The sequence below is a fragment of the Trachurus trachurus genome, assembly GCF_905171665.1.
Source record: "Trachurus trachurus genome assembly, chromosome: 19".
In the NCBI taxonomy this organism is placed as follows: Eukaryota; Metazoa; Chordata; class Actinopteri; order Carangiformes; family Carangidae; genus Trachurus; species Trachurus trachurus.
The window spans coordinates 5259107-5281669 of NC_139913.1; the positions used below are offsets into that span (position 1 = coordinate 5259107).

At 42.8% G+C, this 22563-nt stretch overlaps 1 protein-coding gene across 2 annotated transcripts in view; it reads left to right on the forward strand.

Moving 5' to 3' along the window:
- The window catches only part of meox1 (mesenchyme homeobox 1), a 138101-nt gene extending 116662 nt beyond the window's left edge, over window positions 1-21439 (forward strand). The window contains exons 1-4 of one of the 2 annotated variants that reach the window (XM_083994605.1): window positions 12214-12429; window positions 12469-13377; window positions 17775-17947; window positions 20581-21439. In XM_083994605.1, the coding sequence (XP_083850731.1) occupies window positions 12810-13377; window positions 17775-17947; window positions 20581-20703 (864 nt within the window). In that variant the 5' untranslated portion in view covers window positions 12214-12429; window positions 12469-12809 and the 3' untranslated portion in view covers window positions 20704-21439. Of the gene's footprint in view, window positions 1-12213; window positions 13378-17774; window positions 17948-20580 lie in introns of those variants that run through there. The other variant, XM_083994604.1, reaches the window with a different exon arrangement.
- Window positions 21440-22563: the final 1124 nt, after the last annotated feature.

Genomic DNA, 22563 nt, shown 5'->3' on the forward strand with positions numbered 1-22563 from the left:
GAAATGCCTCACATATCGCAGAGTATGAATTTGACTTGAGGTCCTTTTTGTCCTATTGTTTCTTAGTGTCTATGTGCTGTTAAATGTATGATGGTATAAATATCTAAGTAATTCCTGAAACAGATAGAAATAAATCAATGAATGAACTTTTTTCCTGTACATTTCAGTACAGATCAGTCACTCACTCAGTCAATAAATTCATATTGTTGCTTTTATAAGCAGTGCTTTTTTACAACCAAGATGGACTAAAATCTAAAACATAAACTTTGCAATTTGTGTTCGATTCTTTCTTTGTTGTAACAATGCTTCTCTTGGCAATAAATCTCATACCGAAAGCTTGTTTATTTCCCTTTTAAAATGGAGCCATATTTGTAAGGAAGGGTTGCGCCCGTGAAATATTTTGCCAAATCTTCTCTGCCAATGGCAAACAGCTTATTCCGCCATTGACTCTTGTTTGGTGTTGATGTTGTTTGGTGGATTGATGGTCCAAAGAAACAAGACATCTTGACAAATTAACAATTTCTTCATTTAAAAACGAACTATTCAAGTCTGGTGTCTCCTCCTCTGTGTCTCTAACCCTCCTCTCCTCCATGTGCATTTGTTTCCAACGAAGCCGGTGAGAAATCAATCCATGGAGCAGTGGATAACGTTATTTATCATCTACCATGTTACCATGTGTATATTTGTGTAGTCTTATCTGTCATAAACAAGAGATTACGGGTTACGGGGCGTGTTTGTGTCATCTTGGAGGATAGAGTTCGATCCCAGACTGTGGAGATACGGGATTGCCACTAGTTGCAGAATCTTATCTCCATGTCTCTCTGCATTGAGATTGCCAGTGAGGGAGATGCCACTACCCCACGACATCACACAGCCTCCACCAAAAGATGCCACTCTCAGTGCAGCAGTCAGCATCGTGCATAGCGGCATTGGCAGAGAAGATTTGGCAAATTTTTCATGGGCGCAACCGACATACTCAGCTCTGCTGCCAATCCCGCAAATGCACGTTCCTTACAAATGTGGCACCGTTCAAAAGGGAAATAAAAAAGAAAGAATCTACCAAACTCAAATATCCTTCCTTTTTTGTGCAAAGTTTATAAATGTAGTAAAACCATAACCACTAGTAAGTTGGAGGTCCAACCTCCATCCACTGATGATACATTATCATCAAGAAGTTCCAGTGAACCTGATGTCATTTTGTGCAGAATTTGCATGGAGGTTCAGTTTCACAATTACAAGAAATGTGAGGAAGTGATGCACAACAAGTACTGTAACACAACATCAATCAGTGAGCCGAGGTATTCCAACTGACTGTCTCACAATGAAAGTTTCCCAATGAGTCATTGAGTTGACAACAGAACATCCTCCTCCTTTGTTGGCACCAAGACGCAGCTTTGTAACTCACAACTAATGCACACATTCATTTACACCACACACATAACCCAGGGTCACACATTATCTAATATAAGTGCACACACACACACACACACACACATGGTGACACATAAAAATGTCCACAGAGAGAGGCAAACAGGATGGCGCTGTCCACACAGGACTTTCCCTCTTTCATCCTCCACTCATCCCTCCTTTTACAGGAATCACACACACGTTACTGTAAACATGTAAATATAAATCACAGCTCCTTTACGTTCATCACGTCTGTGTGTGTGTGTATTCATGCACACACACACGGGATTTTCCCTCCTTTTTTCTGTGCATATATATTGGTGGATAAAGACTGTGTGGTTCAATTTGTAAGACTTTTAGATGTCAATAATTTTGTTTTTTCAACCTTTTTTTTATTTTATTTATTTCTTTAGATAGTGGCATGATGTGTTTCTGTTTGAGATCTCTTAGCTTCCTTCACTTCACTCAAACAGGTTCTATTGAAGTGATTTCTTGGTTCAACAGGTCTGGCACTGAACAGGCCTGGGTGTAGACAGTGAAATTTAACTCTACTTTCAAAAATTTAGCTATTAGTTACTTTTTCGCACAGGGCCAGGTAGGTTTAGCTTTTCTCCCTTAGAGTTGTTCAGAAATGGCCGTTTGTCCTGTTTGTTGCGTTTCCATGAGTTGCCGCACGAGTTTACCCATCAGGAAAACGAATTTGATTGGTTGTTATCGAGCAGGCCAGATATTCAATGTTTGGGCCGGACCGAGCTCGGTGTGTGTATGTGTGTGTGTGTGCGTGAGTGTGTTTAGCTAATGTAGCTAACTGTTAGCTAGTGGACTTGCTACGTTATAACTTGCTAACTTAGCTAGCGAGGCTAAGTGATGGATTGCAGGGATCTGGAGGAGAGTGGAGTAGGGACGGAGGAGAGTTGGTGGTCGTGGTGACGGACGAGTCTCCTCGTTTTTTTTAGAAGTTTGACGGATGACGGATCCTGATATCACTGGCTGATGAATCGTGAGCAACGTGACGCATAATTTGTGCGCCTGCATTATCCAATGTGGAAAAAAAATACCACACTTTCACCCAGGATTTACTTGAAAATAGAATTTTGCACAAAGTTTGGGCTACGTCGTCTGATAGATGAGTGATTACACCAACTTTAAGACCCATGGGCTCAAATTCAATTTTCTTTTCAGAATAAGCATAATTTAAAAACTGCATTTTATGTTTACTTGGGTTATCTTTGTCTAATATTAAAATTAGTTTGATGATCTTAAACATTTAAGTGTGACAAATATGCAAAAAAGTTAGTAAATACTTTTTCACAGCACGTATGTCTTCAGATGTGTTAACATGCATGTGGATGTGTGTGTGGACGTTGGTTCCTTGTGCATACATGTGAGTCTATTCTCTAACATACTTCAGGGTGTGGTTTTGTATGTGCGTCTTTCCGTCCTCTTCCTCGCGTGTGACTTAAACTCACCGCAGCGTCGCACTGAGGGGAGTCGTCGCCCCCTCCATGTGCCCCTGGGAGTGTAAACCCCACAGCGTTGGTGTGTTCAGTCAGTGGTTGAGGAAATGTTTGGCCCGGTGACTCCGCTCCCCTTTGGAGGTGTTTGTTAAGCCAAGGCTGATCCTGACAACCCTCCTGGGAGCCGCTCAGCACCGGCCTCTTCAAAGAGTCCCATCTCCCCGAGCAGGAAGTCCAGCCCTGCGCTGCTTGGAACAAGATGAGGCAGACAGGAAGGAAGGTAATCCATGAACACGCAATAGTGCTACCGTCCACACATCTACACACAAACACACACATAAATGCACCAGCATAGCAGATCAGTCCCTCCTGACACCCACAAAAACATGGGTATCCCTTGGACCCCGCAGTCATTTAGCCTGATTTATCTCGTGTTTCATGCCGTTAAAGGGCCGAGGTGATCGGTGCAGGCAGCTTTGCGTTGCTGATTCTGGTTTCCTGTGTTGCTGCAGTTTGCATGTGAGTGTGTGTGTGTAGCCTATGTGCGTGAGCGAGTGAGAAAATACTCTCCAAAGGTCAACGCAGAGAGCAGCTTCACCGCAGTAACAGCACGCAGTCCCGTAAACCGGACTCTTACCTTCTAAAATAACCTGAAATTTGGATGAAATTCGGTATGCACGATTAAATAATGATGGATGGGAGGTCACTTATAGCGGAGCCAGATTGATTTATCGGTCTCTGGCTTCAGCACATCAGTTATATAATATTTCTAAGCTCGTATAATGTATCTGATTGTTCTTCAAAGCAATAATGCTGCCGTCCTGCTGCTAAGTTGTCCCACACAATGCTTACCTGTCAGGAAAGACTGATGGCTCGCAGCTCTTGGACGTTCTTAAATAAGACAAACAACTGGGATTCAAAGTTAAAAAAAAAAAAAATTAAGTGCTTCTGTGCTGAAGACATGTATGTGGAAATTATGAAAGCCACTAATCCAGAGTCACTGTCTGAAATAAAGGAAAATCCCACTGACAGTTTGTCCACACGGAGATGGAGCGACTCCTAAATGAGTGAGTGTTCAGGCTCGGTTCGGCTGTTCCAACGTGAAACCACTAGAGAGCACTCTTCAATTGATTTTCCATGAATGAAGCATTAACTCGCACTGTGGCCCACAGCTGAGGGAGAATGTGGCTGGAACAAAAATCTGCTGCCGGTGCCAATGAAATCAGTAGCCTGGCCTCTCCACTGTGAGACGCAGCCCCCCCGCCCGCTCCCTCCCCACTCGTTTTTAAATACACTATGTGGTAACACTGTGGCAGCGGGGAAATTAGTTTTTGTGGTGCGGTGTCGGTGAGGTAGAGATTAGCTGTTTTCATTGTTGTAACGTGAGCCGACGTGGAAGCTGCGTAGACCTATAATAAAAGACAAGACAACACGCTCGGGGTCAGTTCACTGAGAATTGAGAAATTCCACTCATTCGCTGAAGTACAAGAGGAACAATTTGGTCTCGTAACCACCGCGTTTTGGTGCCTTGTCAAAGCTGAGTTCACCCTCAATCCAGACAGACATGTCACATAGTTGGGTTTCATCTTGAAACTCGAAATATTTCACCATTTAAAAAGAAAAGTTTGATAATCCAAGAAAATATCAGGATCATAGTCAACTATTCATTCATACTGTCCATTTCTTCCCTGAATATTTGATATGAAATCTAATTTTCACCAGTGCTTTCTATACATGTTACAAATAAGGCTTCATACAGTATATTATAGATAATGTCATTGCTTTTCACCCAAATGAGCTTATTTTTCTTTTTATTGAAGCAGATATGATCAATATTCCTATATTAATAATGGGTCACATGGCTTCTTGTGTATGAAAAGTGATGTACCTACAGAAAATGATCACCCGATGCTGCAGCTCCGTTTGCTTCTTAGCATCTTTCAGCTCATTGTTTTGGTTTTGCATCTTTCTTTTTTTTTTTTTGCATTTCACTGTTTTTGTTTCACAATCACTGCATCATCAGCAAGATTGCACAACACTGTCCAACAAGTGTCTGGACTGGCTCAACTCGACTTGACTCACCTTGACTTTGTTTGTTTTATTCTTGTATAATCTTTGAGCTGTGTTGATACCAAAAAAGTGACGTGGTGGAGCCCAGGAGACAACCGACTGGTCACTATTACGCCGGTATATCATGTGCAGATGTTTAGCTATATCATATAAACATCTGTACCCCATTCACTGAGGCCGGTCATGTTTCTACATGTGTACAGCAAACCCACAAAAGGTGTCCATAAGAATAGCTTTAAGCATAATCACTATAGCAAAAATGCTGCAGTTACTGTAGGTGGCAATATCTGTATTGGGGGGGAAAAGAAGAAGAATTTGGCGCCAGAAAGCTTGAAGCTGCTAAAGAGCCTCACAGAGACCAAAGCAGAGCTGAAAGAAGACTGACTATTGGATTTCTTAAAGGGATTGTTGTTAAACATTTTGGCAAAGTCACCCATTGCCATAATCCCTTTAGTCATAGCAGTAGGTTCGTTACCTTTAATTGTCGGTGCAAGCTATATTTAGAACGGCAGAGCAGAGCTGTGTGCTGCTCAGAGCTACGCTACGGAGGCTAATGGGATTTTATTGGTTTCCCTCATCAAACTCATCAAATACACAATCCAACAACTCCAAAACGCTCTGGTGGACAAGTTGTGACCTGCACATTCACCACGCTATGAGATAATAACACAACGTTTCCAGACAGAGTTGTTTTAGAGGTAAATTCATGCAAAACCGCTGATGCACGTTCATGTCGGGGACAGTTTTTCAGCAAGCAGTCTCTGCATTTACCTCTAAAACAACTCAGCGTTTTGGAGTTGTTGGATTGTGTATTTGATGAGTTTGATGAGGGAAACCAAGAAATCCCATGAGCCTCCGTAGCGTAGCCCTGAGCAGCTCACGGCTCTGCTCCGCTGTTCTAAAAATAGCTTGCACCGACAATTAAAGGTAACGAACCTACTCCTAAAACTATAGGGATTATGGCAATGGGCCAATTTGCCAGAATTTTGAACTATCCCTTTAACAGACTTATAAACCTGTTTCCGTTCACTTTTATAAGAACTGAACAGTTCATCTGAAAAACCTGCCGTCCTGAAATCTAAACCTCCACTGACTTACCTACCTCAGACCTCCACACTCTCACTGACTCTTCTGCCTCAGATGGACTAACCCAGCTTTAACCTGTGTGTGTGTCTGTGTGTGTGCGCGTGTGTGTGTGTGGCGGGGGGGTTCTCTGAAAATCACACTGTGGAAAATATGGTAAACAACTTTACAATGCAAGATGATGAGCGGCCAAAGCCTCAGAGAGCTCTAATATTCCCTCACAATAGCAAGAAACTGTTGCCAGCACCTGATTCCAATCATATGTGATCATATGTGATTATTAGCACCTGTGGGTGTCCCTCCCCTCCCCTCCCTCCCTACCTCCCTCCCTCCCTCACACACACACACACACACATATATATAAGCGCTGTAATAGTCACAGACAGTACGTTTTCAGGGACGATCAGCAGATAGTTCTTAGTGTTTGTCTTAGAATTCGGTAACAGAAATGGATCGGTCAGACATGCAGAGATTTTATATCCACGTCCGAGCCAAAGGAACCATTAGTGAAAACGCTGAGAGCTGCACCGCCGTGGCCAGGCAGCATCCATAACGAGCCATAATGTCACATGTACTGTTGGTTGTTGCTCATTATTTGATGCTTTTTCTTTTTTTCTCTCTCCATCATTTGTAAATGAAATCTCTCCAAATGGATTGTTGTGTTGTGTTTGTGGTGATGTAATGGTTCCTGTGAACTATGGTTGTTTATCCAAGAGGTGTCCTGATCTGGGGCCAGCGAGGCCTCCTGAAGTTCACACTCAGTGTTTCCAGTAAAAACCAACGGCTGTTTTCATCGCTCATTAACTCAGCAGTTATTCTCTTGATTAAACCATTAATCGTTAGAGCTATTAAAACAGTCCAGCTCGGAAGATATTACGGTAAATTCTTGCCACAGAAAAGCTGGAAGCAGATTTCTTTTTCTATTCCATTTACTGTATTTTTGCAACTTATTACATTTTTAATTGAGTAACACTTTACAATAAGGTACAGTACACACAATTAGAGTATAGTTACTGAGGAACTAACGAAGAACTAATGAGTAGTTACTGAGGAACTAAGGTACACAAAGTTAGAGTAGTTACTGAGGAACTAATGAAGAACTACAGTAATGAGTAGTTACTAGTTACTGAGGAACTAAGGTACACAAAATTAGAGTGGTTACTTATTTTGATGTCTCACTTTACTTTAGGGTACACAAAAAGGGTAACGATTGAGTAATAGTTCCTCATTAGTTCCTCAGTAATTTGATTAGGAGTTACTGAAGAACTGACCATTAACTAATAGTTGGTTCCTCATTAGTTCCTCAGTAACTACTCTAATTTTGTGTAACTTAGTTTCTCAGTAACTTCTCATTTGTTCCTCATTAGTTCCTTATTCGTTCACCATTAGTTCCTACTGATTAGTTTGTCATTAGTTCCTCTTTTGTTCCTCTACTCTACTCTAATTTTGTGTACTGTATTCTAAAGTGTTCCCTTTCATTGTTGGCTTTTATTTTTCTATTAATCTGATAATCGATATTCGACTTATCACTGCCAATTCTCAGCTTCAAACCCCACTGGGTCATAATAAACCAGATCTCAAGTCTCTGTTGCTCACCCTGAGGTTTCTCCGATTTTTCCCCGTTAAAAGCGTTTTCTATGGAGTTTTTCCTCAGTGGATGTGGGTCTGTCTAAGTCTAAGGACAGAGGATGTTGTTACGATGCCACGTGAAGCCGTTTGAGACAAACTGATGGTAAAAACGGGCTATACAAATAAAATTGCCTTGCCTTGCCTTGCCTTGATAATCAAATAAGAATTGGTCCCAACTGGGTGATGTCAGCATCAGTGTCTCAATATACTTTTTAAGGTTATGCTATATACGATTTTATTATCGCATCATTAATATCTCTGTAAATATATATTATTGAATGTTAATGGACATTACTGCTACCAGTTATTGACTGACTTTGAGTTTAGCGTCTTTCAGCTCAGTGGGCTGGTTCGGCTCCTCCTGACTCACTCTGTGTCTCTCTCTCTGAGCTCATCATGGATGTGATTTCCAGCTGCAGCAGCAGAAAGCAGCTGTGTTCAACCGCAGTGCTATAAAAAGACTCAGATATCTCATCCTGCAGGTGGTGGAGACCAAACCAGAGCTAACGTGAATGTATAGGACATTGAACACAGATGAATAATGTGCTGTATGTTGCTGTATTTACCTTCTTAATATCTTCTTATAGCTTCATGAAGTGATAATGTGGTGTAAAGAGTTAAAAAAGAAAGAAAAGAAAATCTTTAAATGGTTAAAACTCACTTCAAAACTATGTCTCTCTTCTTGCAGGAGGGCCCAACACCATTCCAGTTTCATTTTGAGAAGCTGGCAACATTCTTGTGTTTTGGCTCGGCGTCCAGTCCATTCGTCAGAACAGCAGCCGATGACTTCAGGTAATACTGCTGGCACACGGAGGAATAAAACACACACACACCATCCATTTCAGCCACATCTCTCCGTGCCTGAAGCTGTTTATGGAGCCTTTATTGTGCAGGGGGAGAGAGAGATTGTTACCGAAACAGGTCGAAGCACGAATGAGCACTTCTTCCAGGCAGCTACTTTTTTAGCTGGGTTTTTAGAAAAAATAAAGGGATAGGGTTCAGTTAAGCTTAAAAACACGACATATTTCATTGCACAGTATAATTACAAGTTGTTACACGATAGCTTGTGCGCTTCAAATCGCACAAATAACTACAGAGTAAAGCTGCAATGATCTCATGAACGATTATGTAATGTTTATGGATTAACCTGCTCCTGTGCAGGTGTTGAAGTCTTTGAGTCTGATACTTTGAGTCTGACTTCTCTGTATTTAATTCTCTGCTTCCAGTTTGCAGTGATCTTGTGCTACTGGTATTTTAGTGATGTGATTAGAGGCTGCTGTGATTCGGGTCTTGGCTTCATGCACCAGCAGTTATAGGAAGCAGTAGTCGTTGTTTATTGGGTTCCTATCTGCCTGTCAGCGGGGCGGGAAGATAGTATCTCAGCGCTACTGACGGTTCCACAATCATGGAGCGAATTAGCCGGAGACTGTGGGTCGACTCGCACAGAGCCAGAGTGATTTCACCCATTTCTTAGAAACGAACTGCATGCTGCTGCTTCCTCCCACTCTCTCCTCCCCCCTCGTCGCCCCTCCCGCTCATATTTACCCCCCCCCCCCCCCCCCCCCCCTCCCCGCTCCACATCAGGACAGTAGCAGAGATAAGGGGACTCCCACAGTCCGGTGAGACCCCGGCGACGTGACCGCGGGGTCGGAGGGGGTCACGCTGTCAGGCTGCAGAGACTGATGGAGCGCCCTAATCCCGCCTGTGTCACGAAGATGGATCAAATGAAAACACACACACACACACACACACACACACACACACACACACACTTAGATTCACACACATTCATGCACAAACGTGTATATATAGAAGATCTAAACCAACATTCACATTACAACAGAGAACACGATGCAAAACTTTTGTGTGCATGAATAAACTCTCTTTAGTCTCTTTTTACTTCATTGCATGCACACTTTCTCTCTGTTATGCAAAACACACACACACACAGACACACACATGCATGCACACACACAGCGGTAGACTGACAGAAACAGGTTGTCGGCCGGGTGAGGGGAGATGTGACTCATGTCCAGCTCATTTATCTGCCATCCGTGGTGCGTTTGACTGAGTTTGGGTTCAACATACTCCCACATTTCCCAAACAAACAGGTTCCTCACGCACATTAATCACCAACTACACATCAGTGTGAAAAACAGTGGAGAGAAAAAAAAAGAAGAAAAATACAGTTATTATTGAACAGATGAGGCTCAGGCTGCTGTTATTTTATGTTAAAGTGAACAAATCCCATTGTTATTCAGTGCTTTTCTGAATATTTTCCTTCCTCTTTTCCTCAGTCTGACAGCAGTCTTTAAAAACAGTCCCTTTAATGCAAAATAAATATGATTCAGTAATTTCCAGAAAAGTGTTTGGTTTTAGTTTCTAGCAAATGCCTTTATGGGTTGGACTAGTTTCAGCTGTGATTGTTTTATTAGTCAGTATTAACAGTAGCAAGGGTTAACGCATCTGGGAGTGAGTCAAAGTAAACTACAGTGTGTCAGACCCAGTATCTCAGACCAAACAATACAACACACCACACTTTAATGTTTGTAGAATCAGTTCATCGTTGGTTTTGGTTCGTTTAAGAAGAAAAAAAAGATTTAAAAAAAAACACGAGCAGCTTAAACAGAGGAAACAAAAGTAGTAGAAGTCGATTTTCTAAAAAGCTTTATGATTGGAATAAATAAACGGTGTGAACTTCTCTTGTGCTGTTTGTTTAGTGATCAAAGTTTTCAACAAATCTTTATTGGCTGAAATGAGCACAGACAACAGGACAGCACAGTACAAAGAAAAATAAATAAAAACACAGACAAACACCATTTATCTCCTTCTGTGAGACACGTGCACCACACAGACCCACTGACGTATATTTTCACAAGCACACACACACACACACACACACACAGACACAGACACACACTTTAATTTATACTGACACACAGATGGCCCCTGCTCTGACCACAAATGTAGTGTAACCCCTGGTCCCTGCGGTGCGGCCGGGGCTCAGACTGCCAGTAAAAGCGAGGGATGCTTCATGGCTCAACAATTCGCTGGGTAAATGGAAAGGGTTTGGTGTGTGACCTCAAACACTCTCCTTTTTTTTTTTTTTTTTTTTACCCTCTCTATCTGACTCTCTCTCTCTTCCTTCTCTTATTTTCTCATTTTTAGTCCTCTCCTGATTTTTGTTGGCTCTCTCCTAATCTGATTTTCTCTTGGCCTCTTTTTATATATCTTGTTTTATTCTTTTTTTTTTCTTCCTCTTTTCCATTTTGCCTCTGAGGCAGTGGATATTCAGATCTTTATTTTTATTTATTGCCCTCTTTTTGTGCTTTTTCTTGAATAACTTAATCTACTAAAAGGGAGTCGGTTTATATTGTGGTATCCAGAGAACAATAAAGGGTAATTTTATCTACTTTTTAACCAATTTTTCCTTTTTCCCTTTAACTTAGTTTCTTTCCCTTGCCTTCTCTCCTTCCCGGCGCTCTCTGTGGAGGTGTGATCCACCTCCCCTCCTGTCTGCCTGCCTCAGAGGTCAGGAGCAAAGTGAGGACACCACGAGGAGGGAAGGCAAAACCTCAGCGCACAAATATGAGCAGAATGAGGCTGAAAACTGTGCATTTCTGTAAAGTGTGGTTCAGTGGGTTTATGGGGTAAAGGGATATGCTGAAATTTAGCCCAAAGTTTGGTTTAGCCAGAAAGGTTTTAATGGTATTAGAGACATTACTTCATAGGGAAGTGGCTTCTATCGTTGAGTAGCGTGCAGAGATTAAAAATCAGTGATCAGAAAATTGAATAATTGCAACCTTGCTTGATCCAGATGTGGTTCATCTGCATGTGATCGCTGTCACACACAATCGCTGCCGCTGCATAAAGCGTCAGACGTAATAAGAGGAGCTCCTTATAGCAGAAACAAGGGGGGGAAAAGGGAAAATAGCACAGTGCCTATGGGTTTACAAGTGTGTGTGTGGGTCTGTGTGTTTGTGAGGAGAAAATATGAGCTTGTGTTTTTGAAATATGGCTCTGAAATTTCATATTGTGTTTCAGCTAAAGTGAGAAAACCCTCCAGAGGTGTGAGAGGCTGCGTAACCGATGTCAAACCCAGTGCTGCTGTCACCTCAAAGTGAAGGAAAAGTCCAGCCAGGTGGATTTGGGTGTGTAATAATGTGAATGTGCACACACATACACACACACACACACACTGGGGGAGTTGAAAGAAAGAGTTTTAAGATTGAGCAGGACAGGCAGGGATCAGGAGTGCAGAGGGAAAGGGTTAGGGTTAACTTTCCTCTAAAGGGTGTCAAAAAAAAGAAAAAAAAAGGAACTAAATTGGGTGTCAGAAAGTGCTAAGGAGCTGAAATAAATCGACCCATGTGGGTGGGTGCTCGCTTTTATATTTTACAGACAATGTCCCTTTAAAAAAAAAAAGCCCTAGCGTCTGGAAAGCCCATTAGATGTGCATATAAAATTTCCCCCGTGATTAATAGTTGATGAAGCAGGGTTGTTTGGAGGGTACTACCAACATGTGGCCGGCAGGACTCCTCCTCCTCCTCCTCCTCCTCCTCCTCCTCTGCAATCTCACGTTACACTCCATAAACTTGCCACTCTTTCCCACCTATACGTTTTAAAAAAAGGAGGAGGTGCTCACTTGTCAAGAATGCCTTAGAAGAGTTGTGAAAACAGCCAGCCCGAGAAGGGGAGGCATGCAGTTGCGGATGCAGCTCGAGCCTCGAGCCACTCAGACCAGTGAGAGAAGAGAAGAGAGAAGAGAGAGGGAAGGGAGAGTGTGTGTGTTTGTGTGAGAGTGCAGGACCAGGGGGGAAAGTGTGTGAGAGTGTGTCAGGACCAGAGGACGTCACACAGAGAGACAGAGAGAAGAGAGGGAGAGAGAGAGGGAAACACGTTGTCACAGGAAGGCGTCTCTCCTCACGCGTTGTGGACGGTGGAAGAGTCAGCAGCCTCTGATCTGACAGCCACGATGTGCCTTTAATCTGCTGCACTGGACCTGGACTCAGCCTCCTCAGCAACAAGAGACTTTTTTTCTTTTTACTTATAATAATAATAATAATAATCATAATAATAATCATAATAATAATAAAGAAGAAGGCGTCGTTGTTGCAGAGTGAAGTCTTTTCCCTCTTCCTTTTTGGCATCACCACCATCACCATGGATCAGCCGGCCAGCAGCTGCATGCGGAGCGCCCACCCCAGCAGTCCCATCTGGGGCTGCATGAGGAACCCTCACTCGGGGGTCCCGGGGGGCCCCGGCCTGCAGTCGCCCTACCAGCAGAGCCCCTTCTCCCTGCACCAGAAGCCCGAGTTCCTGGCCTACACGGACTTCTCCAGCTCCTGCCTGGTGCCGGCCGCCCCGCCGCACGCCGCCTACCCCCGCGACGACAGACTCTACCAGGAGAGCCACGGCGGAGGAGGTGGAGGTGGGGGCGGTGGGGGCGGGGTGGGGGGCTACCAGAGGGCAGTGGACTGGCAGTTCAACCCCTGTGAGACGCGGCTGAGGGCGCCCGAGGCCTGCCCGCCCGTCATCACCCCGGCGGCGGTCGTTGTGGGGAGTAGCGGCGGTGGAGGGGGCAACGGAGGCCCTGAGCTGGACAGTGTAGGGGGAGAACGGTTGCCAGGCAACGTGCCCGGGTGCCTGGAGGGGGAATACTCACCCCAAAGCGTGGCGTCGGCCGACTCGGACAAGAAGAGCTCCAGTAAGAGGAAGAGAGATGTCACAGGTGAGTCAGGGCTTCTTCTTCGTCTTCAGAGTTGCTGCTGCTGCTTTGTAGGAAAAAAAAAAGAAAATGAAAGAAGAGCATCCAAAAGCTCATCACAGGAGGCTTAGAAAAAGGAAAACACATATTAATATAATAAAATGCACTTTTGGGAGCGTTAAAAAAAATCAAGAGTTGGACATTCCTCCTCTTTCCTACTGTACACTGGTGTATAGTGGTGGTGGAAATGTAGAGAAAAGATGGGGAGGAAACATGGAAACGGTCCAAAAGGAGTCAGCTCAACTCTTCTCTGATCTGGCAGCGTTTCCTAATTTACTTGGATCAGAAATGAAATCATCTGTTTCAACAATAGACCAGGGTGAAAAGAAAAAAAAAAAAAAAACGTATACGGACATTGTTGCCCCCTGAATGTTTAGACACTAAAAGTCAAGGTTAAGTGTTTTCTTCCGCGCCCCTATATCGCAGCTGGCATTGAGAAGAATTCCCCGTATTTCCATCTCAGGGCTGCAACTCTCTCTCACCACGTCACTGTGCGAAAGGTGAGTAGGTGACGAGACTCTTGTGTTCGTCGACACACACTTTAAGTAGCAGTTGCATCCTCTTATTGTTCGTGGGGCCTTTCAAAAAAGGCTCAAGTGATTAACGAGGCATCTGAACGTTTCATTGCGCTCCTGTATCCGTTGGAAATAGACCATTGTTTTATAACAGCTACAGCCACGAGATGCTGGTAAAAAAAAAAAACAGAAAAAAAAAATGACATCAGGGGTTATGAGGGGAAAAGCGTTAAAAGGCGTCGTCACAGGTGCTCCAGGCTGAATTTATTATTATTATTTAATAATTTATAAGTCTCAAAAGTCAGTTGTTGAAATAAATGAAATCATAATCCCAGTGTAGCGGATGATAAAAGTGCAGCACAGTAAATTTAATAACTTTTAACCATAGAAAACAATAAAGAGATTGCGTAAAACTAGTTTTTATCTGGTGTGTTGCTGCAGAACAATGAGCTGCATGTCCTTACGTATCCTCATGTATAATAAAACTAGTGTTTTTAAGCGCTGTGTGCACAGTGCAATCAATGCCTCCTCTCACATTTCACACTTACTAACAGGAAAGAAAGAAAGAAGTAAGTGATATCTGTGACAGTCTGATTGTTCACAGGCTTACATGTAATATCAACATCAAGGGACAAAAAAAAACCATCAGTGGGCTATATAATCTAAATCCAAAGGTGTGAAAGTTGAAATGCACCATCCAACACCTCCTCTGAGCTGCACAGACGACGGTTCGTCCAATCAGATAAGATAAGAGACATTTTGCATCTATTCAGACAGAAAGACTGAAAACTTTTGCAAAAAAACGCAATAAATTTGTAGCTTTGAGCAACAAAGTCACCTCTGGTAAAACTTTTATTTGGATACATGTTAAATGAGATTTAATTATATGAAAATTAAAACTTAGTATTCACAAATAAATGTTGATTTTAATCCAAAATTCAGATATTCTCTTGTCCAAACTTAACGAAGCACATGAGACAAGACAGAGAGAATATCTCCACGGACAACAGACAGGATCCTAATTGAAGACGATGGTGGGGGGGAGTGCAGACCCCAACCTTCATCCCCCCACCTTCACCCCCACTTCCCCCCTCCCTCCCTCGCCTCCTTACCTTATTGTAACCTCCACTCCACTACACTGAAAACATGCCAGACCACGTCTGGTAAAATCACTTGCCTGTGAGCCCACTTTTTACATTCTTATCCATTGACATTTTCCTGTCGTTAAGCCGTAACACAATCTCCCACTGAGTGCATGCAACATGTCTGACCACTACATCAGCTCTTCGGTTTTTTAAGAAAAAGAGCCATTCAGACCCGAGCTGGTAGAAAAAAGCATATATTAGGAAAATGTCCTGCAGGCATTTACATTACAGACGGAGCTGCTGCTACACACTCTGCTGCTGCTGCTGCTGCTGCTGCTATCTGTGTGTGCAGCGCTGCACTCACTCTGCTATCTGATATTGCCTTCAATCCAAAGTTTGGCCGGTAAATTTATGTCATACAGTTCAATATGTAACAGAGACGTTCATATAAACATTCAGCTATAAGCACTCTATCAAAAAAACACAATTAGCTTCAGTGTTATTATTACTATTTTATATTATCAGTATTTATTACGTATGAATACTCTGATGAACTGACATGAAACATTAAAAACATTATAAAACTAAATATTAACACTTAAGTTTTCATGTCCCACTCAATTTACCATCTATTAATAAACTTAATAAACAGTTATAACACAATATAAACACATTTTGATTTAAAGGCCAATGTATTTTTTAACCAATTATAACAAATCTGCTTAATCCTTACATCTTTATAAAGCATTTATTTACATTTTATACATAGTGGATTTAAAAGGATTAATAAATAAAGTCGATATATTAAGTTTAACCTGTTAAAAAGTGTTCGTAAATATTCTGGTATCTGCTCAGACACGGGACAAAGTGTTACAGTCAGTTATAAACCGTTCATTAAGTGATTACTGTTTACAGACGGTAAATACAGGGTTTTAATAGTATCACTAATAAAACTTCCTAATTCATTGTGAAATCCCAGCTCCCACTTTTACACACATTATGTGATCAATCAAACGTGTAATTTTCGCCTGGGGTTTTCGCTCTAAAACAATCGTGACTTTACAGCAGCTTTTAATTCAGAGCTGATTAAGATGAACGACCTTTAGCTACACCAAAAAAAAAAAAAAAAAGGCACCAAATGCTGTTTGTCTGTGGGAGCCTGCTGGGTGCAGAAGCCTTCTCCCTGCAACTTTACGGCCTCTGGCTGTGCAGGATATTTATTGGGGGTCTGTTTAGTGAGAGTGCATGTGTGTATGTGTATGTGTGTGTGTGTGTGTGTGTGTGTGTGTGTGTGTGTGTGTGTGTGTGCCCCTGCCAGGTGTTCAGCCCTAAACTCAAACTGCCTGGCACGACTCCAGACCCAGACCTGTTGGAGGGCTCGGGGCGGCGTGTGGCGAGTCACATTTAAACCGCAGCGACAGGGTTTTTCACTGCGGCGTGACACACGTTTAAAAAGCAGATACACACATATACACACACACATATACACATACACATATATACACACACACACACACTGCTCGCTCACATCATGTCCCGGTCTGCCCAGTCAGTCACATCTGGACCAGGTACCGCAGCAGCAGCAGTCCATTTCACATTCTGGCTCGCTGCTCTGGCAAGCACCAAGAAAAACTTCTCACTTTGACAAATTAGAACCATTTTCTTGAGATTACATCAGCTGCTGGTGTCGCTACCAATGCACAATTATTAGAAAAAAAAACACAAAAAACTCCCTTAAATACACAGGTTTTCTTCTTTTTTTTTTTTTTTTACTGAAACCCCGGTAAGTGAGGTTTAAAATCTCACCTCAGGCTGACAGAGGAATCTATAAGGAATCTATAAATCTCAACACATCACTTGGTTTTTTTATGAAGTATTGACCCTGCTGCCACCTTCATAGAGATATCTCACGCTTTTTTTCTTTTTCTGATGTATATGCTGTCATGCAGAGATGAGTTAATGTGAATCTCCCCTGAGTGCTCCAGTGGGAAATCGCTCTCACACACACACACACTTGCACACTTACACGCTTAGACACACACACACTTACACCCACGTAGCGCTCAGACCTGGACACATCCGCACCTTTGTTCTTTTGTTAGAGGCTTTAACGATGTTCCGCTGCATTCCTCCCCTAACTCAGTCCCTCTGTGGCTGGTTTGGTGGCCCCTGCCCTTCACCGGCACGTCCTCACACACACAGACACACACACACACACACATAGACACATATTTACAAATGCACCAATTTCTTAATATATTTTCATTTGCATAAACACACAAATTAAAAGCAAAATCCAGGCTAGAATAAAACAAATATAATACACATATGTGCGTCCGTGATACAGGTGAACTGGGCTCGTAAGCTCAGGTCCGGGTGGTCTGTTTTTAAAGTGCTGGTTTTGGTGTTTACTATATGAGGGGCCTCCCACTAAAGAGTCTTTGAGGTTGCAGTTTGTTGGTTGGAAACGTCCTTAAGGTCCCTTTAATAGTCAGCTAGAGGCCGCTCACAAAATTACTAGGCAGCTAATTCAGATCAGATCAGCTGTGAATCAAATGAAAATAGAGTGTGAATGTGTGCCCATGTGTGAAGGAAGAATAGATGCATTAGTTTTTAGTTTTGCATAAAGAAATGTGAGAAAAAGCAAAAGGAATACGCAAGAATATCTAACCGTCTGTGAAATAAAGTGTGTTTTCTTTGGAGGGAAGTATAGACGGATCTCTCCGCTCACATACACGCATACGCATTTCCTCTCTTCCAGATATCCAGGAGTCCAGTTTTAAGGTGGACTCCAGCTGCAAGGCCCGGAAAGAGCGCACGGCGTTCACCAAGGAGCAGCTGAGAGAGCTGGAGGCCGAGTTCACCCACCACAACTACCTGACCAGGCTGCGCCGCTACGAGATCGCCGTCAACCTGGACCTCACAGAGAGACAGGTACGGGGAGCTTTAGATGCATTTTAAGACCAGAATCCACAAAATCTAGTGAAAAAAGTTGATGTTAAATAAACTGGAATATTTACGGGACAAACTGATCTCAGAATCAATCAGATACCGATATTGCTAGCAGGAAAACCCCTAATAAAACTTTTACCGTCAACTTAAAGGAGCACCCGAATAAGAAAATAAAGCAGAATAAAATAAAACACGTGCGTTGGAAATGACTCTACAGCCACTATACGTATAATAATATGGCATAAACAGAGTTGCATGTAAATTACAATGAAGCATATTTTCCAGAATAGTTTTCATCCTGTGGTTGCAGCTGAATGACAAGCAGCTTTAATGAGTGGGCGGCAGCTCCAGACCTGATGAAATCGGGCGAACATGTGTCGATGCTGCTGGATAAAGCCCCAGTCTGTCTGTCAGGCCCAGTGTCCCAGCTCCTCCTAATGAGGCCATGGTGCCACAGTGACCACACATACTGCCGTCTGCTGCTGCTGCTGCTGCTGCTGCTGCTGCTAAATCTATTTCACAGACCCCTGAAACACACATACACACTTGAACAGAGAGGCCGACACACACACACACACACACACACATACACAGCCAGGTTCCATCTTCACTCACAGCTCCCACTGCAACTTGCCGATGGTTTTCCAACTCATCCTACGCGCTCTGGCCGTGTGCCGGCCTTTCAATCAGTCACGATGAGCAGAGCAACCCGGAGACGGAGAGGCTGCAGTATGTGGGAACTGATTCATCTGTGGAAGAAGGGGGAAGAGGGAGGGGTTGCTCAGTGTGATGTACAGAGGTCACCCAACACCTCCCTGACCCTAAAAAATCCAGCTGAAACTGTACACAGGTTCGACGGCCACAGGGAGCTGCTTCACTCACCTCTCGGAGCGAATCTGGAGACTTCTCGCACAGTTTTTCATGTGTGTCGTATAGTGAGTCAGTTCTTCTATGGAAAAGAGTCTTTGTTTTATCATCTTGAAGCATAAAGCTGGTGATATTTTATTTTTTTTCCCCGACAACAAATTTCATAGAAGATCAAAATTTACATCCTAGGATCAATCTTTATTCCTCTGAGCCACAGAGCTCCACTAAAAAAAAAAACACACACACCAGCGAGAGTGACACAATAGACACACACCGTCCTGTCCTGCTGCTGTAAACACACACACACACACACACACTGCAGACAGGGCACCACATGTGTATCAGTCAGCTGCTGAAAATAGTCCCCCCCCCCCCTTTCCCTCCTCCTCTGCAACAGATGCACAGCTTCCATCAGTTTGAGTAATGACAGATAACAACGACAGTGCACGGCCATGTAGGGAATAAAAACTGAGCCTTTGGAAATAAATAAACAAATAAAATCATATCCTCAGTAGGAATATGTGGCTTTGGCTCTGGGAACCAAAGAATGTTGTCAAACCATATGACTATTGAATCATCACCAAAATGAAATAAAATAATAGAAACACGGTTTTTCAGTGGAGAGCTAAAGCAGTTGATTTTCTGCACCTTCTCCCTTTTCATTTTCCTGCTTCTCAGGTCGTGTGTGTTTCTGTTTCTACACTCTAAGTATGATATTCTCATCTCCGTGCACTGACACCGATGTGCACGATCCTGGTTGTGAGTAAACTCACATCCTGCGTAGGCTGACATCCTGATAGCCGACTCTCCTGAACCTGGCGTCCATGTGATACTCTCTCTCTCTCTCTCTCGCACAGCGCTGCACCAGCAGCACCGGTCCTGAGCCAGACGCTGACAATTCATGCAACGTGCGAGTCCGACCGAACCGAGCCAGTTTATTTAGAGCGCTGTGAGATCTGTGGGGGATTATTTGTCTGTTTTTCTGCTGACTGTGTTGCAAAAGCAGAGAGTACAGTTACTGATCCTGTTACAGCTTCAAACCTGTGTTTTTGCTCTCACTGGTCAAAGTTTTTATGCAGACTAATATATAAGCTTTATTTCAGACACGAGTCCAAGTCGTACACTATAAATAGTTAAAATCGTTCAAAAAAAGAAAGGAAAATACAAAAATACAAGGAAAGTGTGCATTTTATAAAATATACAGGCTATTGCACCAATGCCACCTTAGCCTAGAAGTAAATCTGTAGCAACTTTTCAAGGGTTTGACTAAGGCTTCAATTATTAACTGTTAACTGTAACTGTTAATAGAGTAGTTAAGCAGGAATTAATCATCATAATTGATCTATTCAGATTATTATTTTTCTCAATAAATTGTTCAGTGTTTGGGGTTCAGGAAACTACACCACACAATATTCTTTCCGTGCTTATTTTGACCAACAGTCCAAAACCTAAAGATGTTCAGTTTACTATCATAGCAAGATTTGATTTCTTATCAAAGAAGCAGTGTATTTTTTTTATTGATCCCTACTAAAATAGTTGCAGATTAGTTTCACATTACCAAAGTTAAATTACTTGTAAAGTGGGAAATGTCCAAAGCCAATTTAGCTCAAATTATCTCCACATATGCTGATGACACCCTCATATAACAGATAAATGTAATCCCATGTTAAAGTGATGGTAATCTGACTGTATCATGTGTTAGTTTGTGTTAATATAATCTCTAATCTCCTGTTTTTTCTGTGTTTCAGGTCAAAGTCTGGTTCCAGAACCGGAGGATGAAGTGGAAGAGGGTGAAGGGAGGACAGTCGGCTTCCCCGAACGACCTGGAAAATGACGACATAGACTCGGCCGCCTCGCCCAGCTCTGAATGAACAAGCGAGGGCAGCGAGGGCAGCGAGGGCAGCGTTGGCGGTGGTGGTGGTGGGACACTATGAAAAAGGAGATGCTGATCACCTGACAGTAATAGGTCAGAGAGAGACTGGGGTCAACTGGACACTGATGCAGCACAATGCAACGTCTGCTCACTTCTCTGGAAAGCTGCAAGAATCCAACAGTCTGACTCTTTTTTTTTTGTTGTTTTTTATTATTATTATAATAACTCCCAGGATGAAATCACTGAGCATCTCCATTGTTGTTCTCTGTTGTAAATAATCGATTGTTGTCCATAATGAACTGCATTTTGATACTTTGACACTATTGATAAGTAATAGATACCGTGTTCAGAGGCCACGTCTTGTTGCGCTCGTTGTAGATCCACTGACACAGTCCGACAGTGGCTTCAAGGTCAGTGACGACGAAGCAGTCCGTGATGTGATTGTGTTTGAGAGCATCTCCTTTGGTTCCAATATTGTAATCACGGCCTTTGACGCTTGACTACAACCACCTGGGAAAACTCAGACTGCACAAGTGTTGCCAAGCCATAAGTGCCTCCGAATCAGATGTTTTCTGTTTTGTTTTTTTTGTGTTGTTTCATTTTGTTAGTTTCTTCTCCTAGAATATAGTATTTTCTGTCAAGCATTTTTTACTATTCTTTTTTTTTTTTATACATTTTGAATATTATTGATAAAACACAGATGTTGCCTGTTTCTGCAAATAGAATAAATCATCTGCTGCAAAATGGGGAAAATATCATGATAATTTCTTCCACCCGTAACAGCCGCGTTGTGATTGGACGACGGTGGTTGATCTTGCTTCCTTGGCTGACGGTTTTGTCGTGTGTTGACTCATTGGGTCAGATATTATCTGACTGCACTTGCTAAGACTTGAAAGCGAAATAGTTTGCTTCCATTTGCTCTCAATGTTGGCCGCCCACATCAAACGTAATCAATCATGCGTGCGTGGTTTTGAACTGGCAATGTCTCTTCAAACATGCAACGCATTTTAGCCTAGTTCCAGAGATATGCCACCCATATGAGGGTTTTTTGGGGGGTTTTTTTTCGCTAAGTGAGTCAAACGTGTCTGGTGCTCTACTCAATCATAGTTGGAAAAACTGCAAAAAAAAAAATGCATGAGAGTTGCCACCATTCCCCTCAGTCCTACAGAGCATTTTAGCGTCTTCCAGCTAACAGCTTTAATTTTGTGACCTGCAGCTTTAATGTTTCAGTTCAATTTCACCACTCACTGCTTTTGCAGAATAAAACCCACTGTACCTGTACTCCACCTGCCCAACAAGCTGGTTAACGTGTGGTTCCTTTAGCATTTAGCTGCTAAAGGAACCACACACATTTCCCTCGGGAGTTGGTGAAGACCCAAAAACAGAGTCAGAGGTGCAAACAGGAAACACTCACAATGTCAACGTTGTGTTCACGGCTTGTTTCGTTGTCCCCCCGAGGGGCTAACTTCTGCTCGCATATGTGCAACAGCAAGTTCTTGTGATGAGTGAAGGTGACACCGATTATGTCACACGAACCGTGACGTCAGATTGAATAATGAAGTGAAACAAAATGACCGTTATAGGTTTAAATCAGTCAGATGTTCATACCTGTTCATGCTCCTCCTGGGCAATGAAATAGTTTCACAGTTCAGTGAACACTCGAGGCGTGACAAATCTTATCAAGAGGAATTGTGGGTGTTCTTCGAGAGCTGTACGAGCTTTACTGAAAAAGCCTCTCCAATGATGGCATAATTATCTTCATTAATATCTCATATGCGGATCGGATTTCCCTGCAGGTCAGATGGGAATCAGCTCTCATCACCCCACCGCCCACCTAGATCCTGTCTATAATCCTGAT